At 53.8% G+C, this 15,522-nt stretch overlaps 1 protein-coding gene across 1 annotated transcript in view; it reads right to left on the bottom strand.

Annotated features, from left to right (window-relative positions):
* The window catches only part of FOXO1 (forkhead box O1), a 66,657-nt gene extending 63,498 nt beyond the window's left edge, over positions 1–3,159 (bottom strand). Inside the window, exon 1 of the mRNA XM_030036528.1 lies at positions 2,324–3,159. Coding sequence (XP_029892388.1) covers positions 2,324–2,935 — 612 coding nt within the window. The 5' untranslated portion in view covers positions 2,936–3,159. The remainder of the gene's footprint in view (positions 1–2,323) is intronic.
* Between the last annotated feature and the right edge of the window lie 12,363 nt (positions 3,160–15,522).

Genomic DNA, 15,522 nt, shown 5'->3' with positions numbered 1-15,522 from the left:
CAGCACCAACGGCGGGTCCCCGGCCCCCAGAGCACCGGCACACCGGCAGCTCCCAACCGGAAAAATAAAAATAATCCTCACTCAAGCTGAGCCGGAGATAAACGGTGAGAAACAAGGCAAACGGGCTGCACGCCTCGACCAGAGCAGTTACGGCATTGACACCCAGTGGCTGCCAGCAACTAAACTTGAAAATGCGTTTAAGAAATGTTGCACTTATCTGGCCGAAGTGGTAAAAGCTGCAGGCGTGTAGCTTTCTGAGCAGCCTGGCAGTGACGCGGCCAAAGGAAGGGATTAGGGCAACGTGTGTCCAGTGCAGAACAGGGTAACCACCCAATTACGGCAGGAGAGCGCACGTGTATTTACCCGCTAGCCGTGGCAGGGCAGCTACTGCACCCTACCAGAGGGTACCACAGCCAAAAAACATACCGGCAACAGCTCTCCCTCTCTCGGAGGGGCACGGGGGCAGAGGAAGAGCTCCGTCAGAGGGAGGGGTGCATGACTTCTTACTCGCTGAAGCACCACAGGAAGAGCAGCAGTAAAATAGGAAGCACCTAACAAGTTACACAGCTAGCAGAGTTTCTTACTTGCTCGCTTGAATTTGGGAGTTCTTTGCTTTGATTTTGTTTTGGTTTGTTTGGTTTTCAGTTCTCTTCTACTTATTCTAAAATTGATGCATCTTGCTTTTTTCAAAGGAGACTGAAATACCACTGGAAAAAAACCCCAGCATTTTCAAGTGACAAGTTACCTTATTTAAAAGTTGTCAGCTATCAATCATTTCACTCCTGTTAAGGGTTTTCAGGAAAGATGTCTTTAGACAATTATCCTTTAAATTTTTCAGTCAAACACATCGACAGAAACTAACAAATTACTATTAAAAGCCTTAAAAGTCTTCAGCTAAAAATGAGTTTTAAGATTAACCTGCGTTTCCTTAGCAGGGTGTTGCTTACCTCCAAAAAAAAAAATTTTTTTTACAAAAATCTGATGCAACAAACGTTCCTAGCTGTGCAATTAAAAATACATAAACACACTTTCTTTTTTAAAAAAGGCACATAATACCGATACTAGGAAGCAAAGCAAAGAGTTTGGCTGGCCCCAGCTGGACCGAAGCGATGAACGCACCGGGACGCGCTGACGCCGCGCCAGGTGCGTGCACCTCACACGTTTATTGCCATCACTTAATCCCTGGCGGGGCGGCGGAGGCTCTGCCTTGATGCACACAGCGGAGGCTTCCTCGGACCACGCTCCCACGCAACAGGGCCACGACACGAGGCGCTCGGCCGCCGCCGCGAGCGGGGACACGGGTGGGTGACACTTTCTCGAGGGAGGAGGCCTCGGAGGACGGAAGGATTCGTTCGCAGCCTTCGCCACCCGCGGGGGATGGATGCGGAGCCGGACGGGACCACGGGCCCGGCGCGGCCACCGCGGCCGCAGAGCCCCACGCGATACTCGATGCCCAGCCCAGGGCCACCTCGCCTGGGGTGACCGCGGGCCCCGGGGGCCAGCAGCCCCTCCGGCAGCTGGCCGTACGGCCTGGCTCCGAGCAGCACCGGCCGCCGACCGTCCCACTGCCTAAGAGGAGAAAGACGCTCCCGCGACCCAAGTTTAACGAAGCCATCAGGACAAATACAGCGGCTTACTCATTAAACACACGGTATTTTTGCAACCCTTGTCCTGCCTCCGCTCTTTCCCCATCCGTGTTTGCTTCTGTGCCCCCCCCCCCCCCCCGGTGCCCGACGGCAATCCCGGGACCGGGCAGCCCCAGGGGACGTGGCGGAGCCTCCGCAGGGCCCCACGGCCGCCCCCCCACCCCCCGACACGGGTGTTGAACGCCGGTACCGGCAGCATCCCCGTCCCCCCCGGGGGAGCGGGAGGCGGCAGCGTTCCCGCCGGGTTTGCCCGGGGACGGCGCCGTGACACGGCGTGAACTTTTGCTTTCGGCGGGGCGGGGGGGGGGGGAGGCGGAGAGCGGAGGAGCAGGGGGGCGGCCCCGGCCCCTCCTGCGCCTCAGCGGGGGGAGGGCAAACCCGCTTTTTTTCCCCCTCAGGACTAAGGGTGAAGAAAAAGTAAAATTTTAAGAAAATAAAACAGTAGGAATAATAATCCAAAAAAAAAACAACAAAAAAAAAAAAGGCGTGGAGCCGGAGCGGTGCGAACGGCGCGGCGGGCGGCGCGGGGGAGGGCAGCGGGCCCAGCCGCTGGCAGCGCCGCGGTTCCCTGCCCGGGCGGCAGCGTGTGCAGCGCCGAGCACGGACCCCAACTCCGACGGGGCGGGGGGGGTGTCCCGTCCCGTCCCGTCCCCGTCCCCCCCACCTCCGCCCCTCACCTTCCAGCCGGCCGAGCTGTTGCTGTCGCCCTTATCCTTGAAGTAGGGGACGCTCTTGACCATCCACTCGTAGATCTGGGAGAGGGTGAGCCGCTTCTCGGGGGAGCTCTCGATGGCCTTAGTGATGAGGTCCGCGTAGGACAGGTTGCCCCAGGCGTTGCGGCGCGACGAGCTGCTCTTGCGGGGCTGCCCGGCCACGGGGCCCGGCGAGAGACCGGCCACGGGCGGCGGCACCGGCGGCACCGGCGGCGGTCCCGGCGGGTGGAGGCGGCAGCCGGCCTCGGGCGCCGGGAAGTCCCCGCAGCGGCAGGCGGCTGCCTCCGGGGGGGCGGCGGCGGGGGGCAGCGGCGCGAAGTCCTCGCTCTCCTCCAGCAGGCTGAGGTTGCTGATGAAGTCGGCGCTGAGCGCTCCCGAGGCGGCGGCCCCGGCCCCGGTCCCGGCCGCGGCCCCGGCCGCCCCCTCGGGCTGCCCGCCGCACGACGGCGCCGGGCTGGAGGTGGCCGAGCTGGGGGGGTTGAACTCCGGCCGCGGCAGGGGCCAGGTGCAGGAGCGGGGCCGCGGCAGCGGCTCGAAGTCGGGGTCGATGTCCACCAGCTGCGGTGCCTCGGCCATGGCGGGGCCGGGGCGGGAGCGCGGCGGCGGCGGCAGGAGCGGGGCGGCCGGGCTCAGCGCCGCCGCCCCATGCAGGCTCCGGGCGCGGACCGGCGCGGCCCCGACGGCGCGGCCGCCAACTCCCCTCACGGCTCCGGCCCCGCCGCCCTGCCCCTGCCCGGCTCCGGGCTCCCTGCCCTCCCTCCCTCCGTCCGCGGCGGCAGCAACAGCAGCGACCCGGCCGCCCGGCGCGCACCGACTGGAGCGACCGCCCCGCACGGGCCCGCCTCCAGCCTTCCTCCTCCTCCTCCTCCTCCTCCTCCCGGCGGGGAGGGACGGCCCGCTCCGCGCCAATGGCAGCGCCGCGCCGCCCGCCCGCCTCCCGCCGCGGGGCCGGTTTGGCAGGAGGGTGCCGGTGCCCCCCGTGCCGTTTCTGGGTGGGTTTTGTTTTCCGGCAGGGGGGGTGAGAAGCGCCGTGCCCCCCGCCGTGTCCCCCGCAGCCCCGGGCTCGGGTGCCGGGGCTCCCCCGCCCCGCCGGGCCCTCGGCGCCCTTCGGACGACGCGTCCCCCGGCTGCAGCGGGGGGGTTGGGGGGGGGGGGTCCGGGCGGCTGTGGGGTCCGACCCGCCGCGGCTGCCGCCCGTCCCGCGGGGGCCCTGGCAGCCCCCGCGCCGGGGGGGGGACACGGGACCGGGGGGGACACGGGGCTGCGGCAGCTGCCCACCCCCTACCCGCCCCCCCCCCGGGTCGGTCCCCGGCAGAAAGCGTCCGCGCCTCCCGGAGCCGTACACCTCCCCCGGGGCGGAGGGGGTCTTCGTACCGGGAGCTGGTGCCCGACGCCGTGGGCAGGCTCGGCAGCGCGGGGCGATTTCCGTCTTCGGTCAACTCTGAAACGGGCTTGGTGCGCTTCCCGGCAAACCCCGAGGGCCCCCAGCTGAGAGAGGCTTGTGCCCCCCCCCCTCCCCGCAGAGGCAGCGGGTAGAGGAGCCACCACCTCTGCCCGCCGAGCCCCGGAGGTGCGTGCTCAAGGCAACACAGAAGTGCTGTTCTGACTAAAACTAGATGGAAGACGTTTGCTCAAGCTAGGGAAGCGATCCCAGGGACGAGGCACGACTCAACGCCTCGTTCAAACTGGCAAACCCTACTTTTTAGAAAATCTGCTTCGCGTTCGGTGGCAGGAGCGCTTTCAAAAGACGTTCCTCAGGCGCGGCTTAGGAAGTCACAAAATTCGCAACCAGCCGTGGCGTCTGACGGTGCCTGCCAGAGAACCAGCGCAGGGGGGGAACTGTCACCGCTGGGCCGGCAAACCTGTTACTCTTCCCTCCGCTCTGCATGAAGGCAGAGAGCGTTAGTGTCATCTAAATGCGGTTCATTGTTCCCATAAAAATATTTTCTGAAAATGAGTAACAATAATGAAGGAGAGAGAGTCTAAGACTGGATCTAGGCCCACAGCGTTTAATTTGGTGACGGATCATGCATCTACATACACATGCTGCCTATTATGAAAACACTTTCTAAGACACACAATGACACCTAACTACATAGTTAGCACGACATATGCATAAGTGCATAGTAACTGGTCGAATTTTAAGGCAGTGTTTTTGTCACGTTTCTTTTCCCAAATGCCAAAGGTGATTATACCTTATTTTAGGTTGGCTGCTCGTCAAATTTCAGAGTTGCTTTGCCTTTAAGTCATTTCTGTGTTTTACAAACCCTTTAAGGGATTCAACCCACAAATTTATACTGTTTAGCCCACGGAATTTAGACACCCCCCCCCCTTTTTTTTTCAGTTAAAAAAAAAAAAAAGGCAACATAGTCCCAGTTCAAGCTAATAACTTGCATGCCACGTTTCAGCTTGGAACAGCTTTATCCGGCAGCGTTACAAAACTCGGCCACAGTAGTTGCCCTGCAATAAGGGAGAGCACCCTGCCTTGGAGAAGCAGAGATTATATAATGGTGAGAAGCAGCCAGGGACGCGCGGCGACTGGACGTGCTTAAATGGGAGCCAAAACAAAAGAAGTGCCTGAGAACACTGAAACTTTTTCTTTTTCTTTCCTTGGTGTCTGAGAAAAAAAAAAAAAAACCTGAGAGCCAGACTGGCACCCATCCTGCTAGAGGAAATGGATTTATTACCCAGGCTTTCTTCTAAGGATTTTTTTAAAAATCTTGCACTCCTTCCTTTTTCACTTTGTCAAAAGTAGGGATGTTATTCCCTGGCCTCTATTGGTATACGCAGATGTTGAAAAAAAAAATAGCTTTCCTCTGTCAGGTGCCAGCTGTGAAAACTGGGAAGAAAGCTACTGCTGGGGGATTTTCGGAAGCCCTGGTGTGTTTGCGGTTCAGCCCAGCTCGCTCTGCAGGGGAGGGGTTGTGTGGCCCTTTCTTAGCCCTGCATGGCGTTGCCGTCGCCCGCCTCACCGTCTTGGCAGGGCTCTGCCACCACATTTGTGCCCCACGTCGCTGCTGGTCTTGCAGCTCAGAACTGGGCAGTGGATACAGACAGCAGTTTGTGGCGAAGGGTGAGGGACGTGGAGGTAGAGAGCGATAGAACTAGAGCCTTCAAAATGCTGCGTTTGCCCGGCAAGCGGGGCCCCATGACTCACAGCGCAACAGGCAGGGCTTAGCCCTGCTGCGGGGATTTTGCCTATTGCATGCGATCGGCTGGGCCCAGGTCTGCTGGGGGCTGGAGGAGGGATGAAGGCCGACGAGACGATGCTGCTCGCTTTCCTGGGATGAGTAATCCAGGCAGTCTGCCCTGACTTCGGCGGAACCGCCTGGGTGAGTGAGTCCTTCCGAAAGGAAGGAATCCTTCCACGTCAACCAAATTTAGAGTCGAAGCAACGAAGTGACACGCACGCCACGCACAACACGAGGGTCACGCCAGCTGCGTGCCCTAACCCCGCCGGCACCGCTCGCCCGCGGCACCCCAACGCCTTTGACCACCCTCAGGACACGTTGCCGTGAACAAAACAGCCCGTTCGGCAGCTGAAGGGGGCCTTCCTCCTCCTAAAACAGCTCAGCACAGCGACGGCTCGGTACAAGAAATGTTACCGCATCTACAAATGACAGCGTTAAGTTTATCTTATCTCCCACAATGCCGAAATGCTGATGGATGCACCACAATTCATTTTCTACTCCCACGGCCCTCCTCCTACACTCCACCTTTTCATTTCTCTACTCCTACTCCTGCTCCTGTTTTCCACTCCTCTACAGTACAATATCTCCTATCATCCTTAGCATCGACTGGTATTTTTTTCAAATTAAAGACCTGAAGATTGCCTTTTATCATCACTGGAATAAAGCGGAGCCTTCTATTCATATTCTGGGTTCGAGGCAGCCAAAATAAAGGATCTGTACTGTCTTTTTACTGCTGCCTGTATAATTCACTTTCTGAGGTTTTGATCAAATTCAGCAGGAGACTACATGAAGTTGAAAGCACTCGTACTCTGCGTACAGCTCTTTTTTCTACATATATGTGCGCGGCGAGAGAGTACAAACCTTCTAACAGAACAAAAAGCAACCATGAAACACCAGTTTGCGCCTGGTACCGTAAGAGCTGGGAGAAAGGTTATTTTCTGAGGGAGGCTGGGGGAGTCCAGCACCTCCAGTTTACTCCCACGTCTCTCAGAAGGGATCGACTTCAGTTCGCAGTCCGCGTTTCCGAGGAGCCAGGCTATGGGAAGGGTGGCGTGGCACCTCGATCACCTCCCTGCCGGGCCCAGGGTGAGTGAGGGCCCCCCCACAGCCGGATTTGGAGACGTCCCAGGTGGACGGGTCATTCGCACTGCCCAGCTAAGGGAGTCGAAGGTGTCTGAAGCTCTCCCAGCAGGGCTGGAGCTCCTTACACAGCCACCGGAGAGAGGCAGTCCCTCCGCAGCGCGTTTCGGAGCAGGCGCTTAACGTCACCGCTGCAAGTTACCTCCCGGGACTGCGCGTCTCTCCCACTCGAACCACAGAGGGAGTTTAAGGATTTGCTAATCCCTTGCCACAATTTGGCGGTGCTAATGCCCCCACTCCCTTTCCATCCTGCCCGTCGCCTCCCGCTTCGCGCAGCAGCACCCGCTGCCGGTCGGAGTCCGGCTGGCCCGGGGAGAGGCGGGTGTCACATTCAGGGTCACTCCGTGGCCGATGGAGGGAAACACGTCCCCCCCCCCGCGGGTGATTCACCACCCCAGGTGGCAGAGCTGACCGGCCGCGGGGATGCCAGGCTCTCGCTCCGAGCAGTTCGCGCTCGCTTCCAGCCAGCTGCCTTCAGGCCAGCAAATCCCACCCATCCCGTTTTATAGCACGTGGGAAACACCTCATCTCCTATTCCCTTGCCATCGCATCCCCGGGATTTTCAGGGCTCCAGAAGTGTCCGGTGGCCCAGTGCAAGCCAGAACTGATGGGCAGGACGATGCTGATCTTAAGGGACCGCTTGTTTGAGCAAAACAAGCGGCACGCAGCCTTGCCTGGCACAAACTTTGACTTTTTTTTCTCATTATCCAATGTACACTAGCACCTAGACCCCCCAGGAGGGCTGCAGCCCTCCTGAGCTCCACAGTAAGAAAAAGGCCGTGCTGCACAGCGTTGGGCTAACAGGCTAACCAGGCACTGCGGAGAGACGGCAAAATGATCAGTCCTACTTTGCGGGGGGGGAACCAGGCCACCGTGAACTCACATGATGTGCAGAGGTCCTCACAGAGGACGCATGGGCAGAGACAGACTTTGAAGCCAGGTCTACCAAGACCCAGTCCTTAGGCTTAAAAAAATTCATATCACCAAGGAGTTGTCAGGGTACTTGCTGGTGAGGGGCTTGACGTTACCTTGTCTCAGGTCCATCTCCAGCTACACACAGAGGAAAATCCTGAATGCTCCCCACAGAGCCAGCAAGGTCCTCCTGGACTGACATCTGTACGGCTGAAATTATGGCCACGCGCCGGCTGCCCGCCTCACTGGACATATTTCGGAGTCGAGAACGGCCAGGTCCTCGCAGTGTGGTGCAGCTCCAGCCTCCAGAAAGCCTCCAGGCAGCCCACCCCTTGTTCTCAGAGGAGGTGGGGAGCCGTGGCTGATGATGGGAGAGCTGCCCAAAGAGCCGAACGCCTTCTCCTTCACCTCCTCACCACCTGCCGCAGGGAGCGGGGCTGCTGCGACCGGGGCTCTTGCAGCAGCTGCTGCATCCTCCTCCTCTTCTTCCTCCTCCTCCTCCTCTTCTTCACTGCCAGCAATCAACAGCGAGTCTCCAAACCGGACAGCGACAACCCCCAGCAAACCCCCTCCCCCTTCCCCAATTTCTCTACAGCAGCTTCGGCGGCGGGGAGCGGCCGCAGGGCTCGGGGGGCACTGCTGCCGGGAGGAAGGGCGAAAGGGAGCCGTCAAGAGGGGTGAAGGTGGGGTTCTGCTCCCCAGACTGGGAGATGGAGCTGCTGGGGGGGGGTGGGCTCCCAAAACCTTGGTGCAGCCCTAGTGGCTCCTGCGGTTGGACCACCCTGGCTTAAAAGAAATGCCGCAATAAGTATTTAGTTAAATAAATTTAAAAATTATTTAGTAAAAAAAAAGATTTTTTTAATTAAAAATAGCTAATAAAAATATTTACTATGTATTTTTGGACAATTTCCTTTGATGTTGTTCATACCTCATTTGTCCTCGGCATCTGCAAAAATGTAAACAATTAAGATTTGAGGGTGAGGTTTCATGGAAAACATTTCTAAGTTGCACTATTTGAAGGAGTCGGAATTTAATTTTAAATTTCCTTGTGCAAGAGCTCATGTCAGAAACGCTCGTATGTTTTTCCAGTCAAAGAAAAGAAACAATAATATGACTTTACTGGTTGGTACAATTAATGCAGCTCAAATTCCTAGTAAGTGTGGCTATTACTTAGCATTTGGACAAAACCATATTCACTGAATGAGCTCAAACGAGGCACACATTGCTGAGAACCACAGTCTGCTCCCACGTTTCCTAAACAGAAGAAGGTAAACTAAAGAACACATTTGACACAAACCCATCTCTCGACTCTCACAATCCAGGCTCGAGACCTCCCATTTGAACATACATCCTCTCTCACCCACGAATACACATCCGTAAGTGAAAGACTGAAGCACAAATACGCCCAAGAAATGATCCTTACCAGGATTGATGTGATAAACACCAAAGGTAGTGTCTATGTAGCGATAATCTGTTTTTAATGTGTCACGTGCAATCACTGGCTGTGATGTAAAAACAGAAGGCAAGAGTTTATTAGGTTTCAGATTCAGCTGAATCACCCGGCCCACCCCTATGCGAAGGCCAATGCGCCTGGAAGTAAACACAGTTCAAGTGGTGTGTATGTTTTCCAGGGTGTTGAGTTTCTGTTTTGTCGTAAATATGATCTATTACAAATATTCTCCCACATCCTACGGTCAATGTTTCAACATTTTCAGGTGCGTTTCTCATGTCTTGTTTTCCTTGATATATTGCTGGAGGAAAAACTGACTGGCTTCGCATGATAGCTTTTGTATATTAAATAATTTTATTGTGTTTGAGCAACAAACTAAAAACAGGACGCTTGACAGTTACGGTATAATTCAGTGGTTTCTCTTCAGCCTGTAGGAAGGAAAATTCATGGCATGGTACAATGCAATGCTTGACAACTATTTCATCTTCTTTTCCTTTGTTTCACTGGAAAACTGATAGCTACCTGTCATCAAGGAGAAAAATAATTTTTAGCCAGAATCAGCATGGAGGCTGTGGCATAATAAAGGCTTACTTTTAAAAACAAATGTTTTTTTTCCATTGTTGAATTCATGCTTGAAAAGCGTATTTATATATGTATACAACAGTATTTGCATACAAATGAGTGCATTATGTATACGCTACACAAATGCATATGCATGGTATCATTATATACATTTTATGCTAGATTTATATAGATGCAAACATGGCTAGACAATAATAGTAAGACGGTATTTTGACATATATGCATATATTCCTACGCTGCTGGTGACTAACACATTACAGAAGGCAGTGTTTGGGCAGGATGCTCAATAGGTAAAGTTTGTAGCGTACAAATACTGTCCACGGCGTAAATGTCCGCAGCAGAAGGATGACAACGCCAGGCAGCTACACTCCTTTTCTTCTCGTGAAACACAGTAACTGTGCTTTTTTTTTTTTTTACCCTCCCTGTAAAATGGGTATAAAAAATGTCTGCCCATTGCAACCCGGTTAGTTAACAGTTTAACTGCTTTCAGATCTGGTGCTGCAAACGCAAACCTTGCTTACGCCTGGCCTGCGAGGAGCACGTACCAATGAAACTGAAACCAGCAAGGTCCCAGCAGCAGGTTGTGCCTAAAGGCAGAGGCGCACCACGTACCGGCCCGGAAAGAGATAAGAAGAGCAACCAGTAGTTTCGATTTTACATTTGCATCTTCCAAGCCCCGAAGAGTGAACCTCGACCAGGATCAGACGAGCTCGTGCCATGTGGTCAGTAATAGGAAGGCACATGGCGGGTGGCAGCTTGGTGGCTTCTCTTTTTATCCGAGAAGGAGAAGGGCATCTCCGATCAGGTTTAGGAGGGGGCTCGAGGCGGAGAAAAGCATCGGGTGCAAAGGGCTAAACGGTGGGGCTGCTCAGATGCGTCCTCCCACACGTTACAGAAATGCTGCTGCAGCTGCAAAGAAATCAGCAGTGGCTCCCCGAAAGCCACCCACTTTCACTCTGCTCCAGCTGTGGGTACCAACTTCGCTGGCTGATGAAGCAGCTCGCAACAAAAACTCCAAAACCCCCAAAGCAAACGAAAAACGAAGTAGAGTCTCAGACAGCAGCTGGACTCTCCGGTATCCCCTCTTTGCTGGGGTGGGGATCGGTTCGCTGAGGCACAGACTCACGGGGATGCCTCGTCCTCTCCAATGGGTGCCAGAGCCGCCAGAGAATGGGAAATGCAGTGAAGGGGCAGAAGGGAAAGGGCGAGCGGAGACAAAAAAGAGAAGAAGGAAAGGGTGGCGGGAGATAAGGAAGTCACAACAAGGGAAAAACCAGCAAGGAAGGAAAGGAAAAAAATAGAAAGGAGGAAAACGAGCACGAAACAAGGAGAGAAATGAGACTTGGGCAGCGTATGAAGAAAGAGGATGTGTATCAAAGCGCTCCAAATTGGAGCTTTTGCAAAACAAAGCACCCACAAGAATACTTAACAGGCACGGAAGGACTGCCATCCCAGAGCTGTGCCTCCAAGGGGCAACCTCCGCAGGTGCCCAGGGCAGGGCTGCGTGCCTGTCTCCCAGGGAGCTCGCCCCGGACACACGCACGTCCCCACCACAGCGTGCCTTGCGGAGGCTTCAAGGGCGAACGGATCCAGAGCTCCTGCCCCTGGTGCAGTCGGACATAATTTTGCATCTCCAAGGTCTACGCCGCAGTGAGGTTCACCCGGGCGAGCGCGCACTGCAAAGCTGGCCCTGCGACTCGCTTTCTGCTGCCGTGCGCCAGCCAGTCAGGATTTCCTTTCCCTTTAATCCTGGGCCACGGCTGACGTTGCCCTGCAGCACCCACGGGTCCAGAAGAAGCACCCCCGGGCTGCGCTTCCCCGCGATGTTTCCAGCAAAGCCTGGCGGTGCTGCAAAAAGACGCAAGGTTTGGAGTTGGCCGAGGAGCCCTCGCCCGGCAGTGCTCCGTCCCGACCGGCCAGGCACAGCGCATCGACTGACGGGCTCAGGGGTGCCAGGGACTACAGCTCCTGATGAAGTGGTACATCAGAGCAGCCAGCTGCTCTCTCCTTGACCCACCTGAATAAATGCCACGGCACCCTCAGCATTTCTTGCTAGCGTTCCGCCAAGGAGGACCCAGCAGTGATGGCCACTGTTTGGATACACACTTAAAGAAGGACTCGGGAGTCAAAATAAAATGGACAAGAGACAAAAATTAATTTTAAAAAATTCCTTAATGTATGTTGGTTTGTTAAAAACTTGAGCCTTGTATAGTTTTGTTGCAAAACTGCATTTTTACATTACAGGAAATTCAGTTACTTTTCCAGATCTGCCAGATGTGTCTTCCCTTCAGCTGGTATCTTCCTACAACTTTTTTTAGTGAAACCTTTTCTTACAGCTGTTTTTCTTCTCTTCTACATATACACCTAATCACACTCTTTGTAAAATCGCCGTGGTGTGGTTGAAAAGTTGCTTTGCAAACAAGCAAGGAGCACACTTTTCTCACAAGACTCAAAAAGCATTACCCTCTCCGCACATGAAACTTCACAAAATAAGACTTCTGCCATGAGAGACAAGAAATGCAATTCTAGATGCTGGAAGTGTTGTGTTAAGGCTTTGACACCACCAGGCAGAGCTGCCTTCTCCGTCGTTCCTGAACAAGGCTTTCCAGCCACTCGTGATGTCAGGAGGCACCATTCAGACAAATAACAGCAACCCACATCTCTGTGGATTCTCCTCAGCCTCCATAAATAGGCACTTTCTTTGCTGCTCCATCATGTGAACCTAATGAGGGGCTTTTTTAGTATTGGAACTGAATCAGGAGTGCAAACACAGGCACCGCTCTGACGCTGTCTAGACCCTTCCTGCCCCCCCGTCAGCAGAGGGGCACTTTGGGTGTGAAGCAGATGTACAGCCTTCTCCAGAGCAACACTCGAAATCCAGTGCAGCAGCGTGTAACCCGTCCAAAGTCGGTCCCCCAAACCAGGCGGGCTCCATGCCTCAGCCTGCCAAAAAGCACAGAGGCGAGGAAAGGACTTGCCCTCCCCAGAGCCCCAAGGCTGTGGAGATGGCTTGGTTTGTCACCAAGAGTCTCCAGCTTTGTCACCCTGGAGACTGACCAACGGACAATAACTGCATTGTACACTTCTTATTTTACAGTGTTGGCACCTACATCATTCAGACCCCTCCCGGGCACCAACTTGAACCAGGGCTGAACAACCAGCAGCCTGAAGAGAGGGAGAAAGAGTGAAGGCGGCAATGTTCAGTCATCCTCTGTGAAGGGTGCGAAGGTAGCTCAAGAATGGGCCTAACTGCTGAGATAAGAAAAGGAGAAGACAAGAGAGAGAGAGGACAAGGGTGAAGGAGCCCAAAAAGATGTCACCATGTTCCTACAAAGCTATCAGTATCTGGTAGCTGAGAGGGGAGATGAGCGTAAAACTCACCGTTGAGTACGTTGAATTTCTCAGTAGCTGACTGGTTAGCAAAGGTTGTAGTTTGCAGACAATGATGGCCAAATATTTCTGACTCACCAGAACAGCTCTCATTTTTGTTTGCTTTTCTGACAGATCTTCAGGAATAGGTCTTTGCCCTACTGCAGTTTTGCAGCGTTATGGGTTTGCATTATAATCTTTCTCCTTGATTCCTCTTTTTCCAGGGTCAAGCCTAACTCAGCCCAGAGGAAAGTCCCTGCAGAAGCAGTTGCCCAGAGCACCTTCGTCCACTCCTTGGTTTTCAGCTTGATCCAGCCGCAGGTGAGAAAGGAGACTCCGTGGTTGCTGGTGCTGTGAAAACAGCAGCCAGAGTAGCTCAGCGGCCAGATGGATGGTTTGCAAAACATCAGCTGTGGAGCACTGGCACACCGATTACACAACTCTTCATCCCAAGCACTGCTGTTACAGCATGGGTAGCGACTCCTCCTCCATCATCAAACCCAGGATTTTCTTATGGTGATCAGAAGAACCATCTATTTGAGTAACGTCTGTGAAGTCGTGCAAACGGGTCTTCAAAAACACCTACGTCAATGGATTCTTTCTTTGATATTTTAATCAAATTCATGTGCCAATGTCAGATGAAATCAGCACATCCCTTCCTCAGTGGGGTTACTGACTAGCTGACAGATTGCTGCATGTGCAGCAATGTCTGAGCCAGCCAACGAGATCTGCAGCTCAGCAAGGAAGTGGGTAAATGCCATGGAGGTAAACACAAGGTCAAGAAAATGGCTATAGCGAGTGCAAAGGTAAATGCTAAGCAGAGCAGTGACAGGCATCCAGAAGGGATTTTTCACAAGCATGCTGGCATGCTGTGTTGCACAGCTTGCTCTGCTCCTGTAGATTTCGAGCAAAAGCAGTCTGTGACAAATATTTTGAGAGTGCTTTGCAGGAATAGAAGCTGTGAGATGTTCAATCTGCACCGGCAGAGCCAAGCACAAAAAGTGGCGAGTGAACTTTTTCCTATACTGACTGCACCACAGAGTAAGTTTCCTGATTTGCAGAGGCTTTTTACACTTCTTGTCACAGGCAACCCTGCTATGAAAAAGTATCTGGAAATCTCTTTTGCAAAACGTTGGTGGCATAACTTGTTTGAATCAACGGGGGGAAAAAAAGGCCAAAAATTTTGGTAGTCATACGAATGACCCACGAAAGCTGTTGGATGCTCATGTTGGGCATCGTCTTGCAGCAGGCAAGGAGAGCAGCCTGGCAGCTGCTGCGCTCACCACGGTAGCAGTGCCGTGTTGTTCCCTCATGGATGATTCACAAGGGCTTGGTGAGGGAAGCAGGCAATTCGCGATGGGGATTTCTTCTAATGCAGCGAGTTTAGTTAGAAACCAAAAGAGCAACCCAAGCTGTTGGAAACAATTCAGAAGTATGATTTTCCTTTTGAGAAGACAACAGCTTTTGTTAGCCATATCACTGCGGGCACAGCAAGAACGTGGGAGAAAAGCCCTGTTTCTCAATATTGTGCATGTGGCTTGCATAAAACCTTTGCTCAGCTTAGTTGGGGGAAAATGGAGTTAATTAACTTGTTATGGCAGTAAAACGGGCCTCTGCCTTCTAACAATATCTCCAGGCAAAGGGGAAAGTATCTGCAATCTTCCCAGTCATAAGGTGGAAGAGCGGCTTTCAAGTCGTCTTTGCGCTGGCCAAGGCTGCTGGGGAGACAGGCGTTTAAGAGCCTGCGTGCAGCTTCTTTTAGCAGTTCAACATGTGGGTAAGATTCACCTGCCATGACTCTAAAACTTAACGCTTAGGTCCTTGCCAACCACCTTCAGCACCATTTGTAGTTGAGGAAGAAAAACAGGCAGAGAAAGTTCACTTACCCAAAGCCTGGCCTGAAAGCCAGGAGAGCTGAGCAGCCCTCTGTCTTGACTTGATGGGACCCACGTGGAGGAGCCAGCGCTGACCTGGGCACCAGCTACCTTCACACCTCTGCAGCTGGGTGCAAAGCCCACCCTTCCTGCAGGCTGCTAGAGATACGTGCAGCTGCTTCACTAGCCCGTGCTCATTCTCCAAGGGTAATCCCAACCCTCACAAAATCAAACATCAGAGCACGTCAACGAGCAAAAGGGTTGGTAAGCTTTGGCTCTGGCTCAAACTTTACAGTCACACCACTGACAGGACATTGACCAAGAAAACCCTCCCTCAAAGCAGTATTAGAAAAGTATTCTGCCTTCACAGCTGTCAATCAACTGCCTTTTTTTTTTAAGGTCTGTCAAACGCTTGATCCAATCCACATCAAATATCAACTGATACTTTTGAGGCAATTTCTGTGTTTGAAGACAATGTGTTGGCTAGCGCCGTCACTTCAAGTCTGGATGGAAAACCTTCACATACTGCTAAGTTTTCAGGTGACTTACAGGTGCCCAATGGCAGTGAAGACTGAGGGAGTGCATATTTTCTTTATACAAAGGTGAATCACATCATTCCAGGCAAGAAATTGAAGGCAGCAGCCA

The sequence above is a fragment of the Aquila chrysaetos genome, chromosome 14 (genome assembly GCF_900496995.4).
Source record: "Aquila chrysaetos chrysaetos chromosome 14, bAquChr1.4, whole genome shotgun sequence".
Lineage (NCBI taxonomy): Eukaryota > Metazoa > Chordata > Aves > Accipitriformes > Accipitridae > Aquila > Aquila chrysaetos.
Note: the sequence above shows the minus strand (reverse complement) of the source record. Positions and strands in the feature narration are given on the sequence as shown.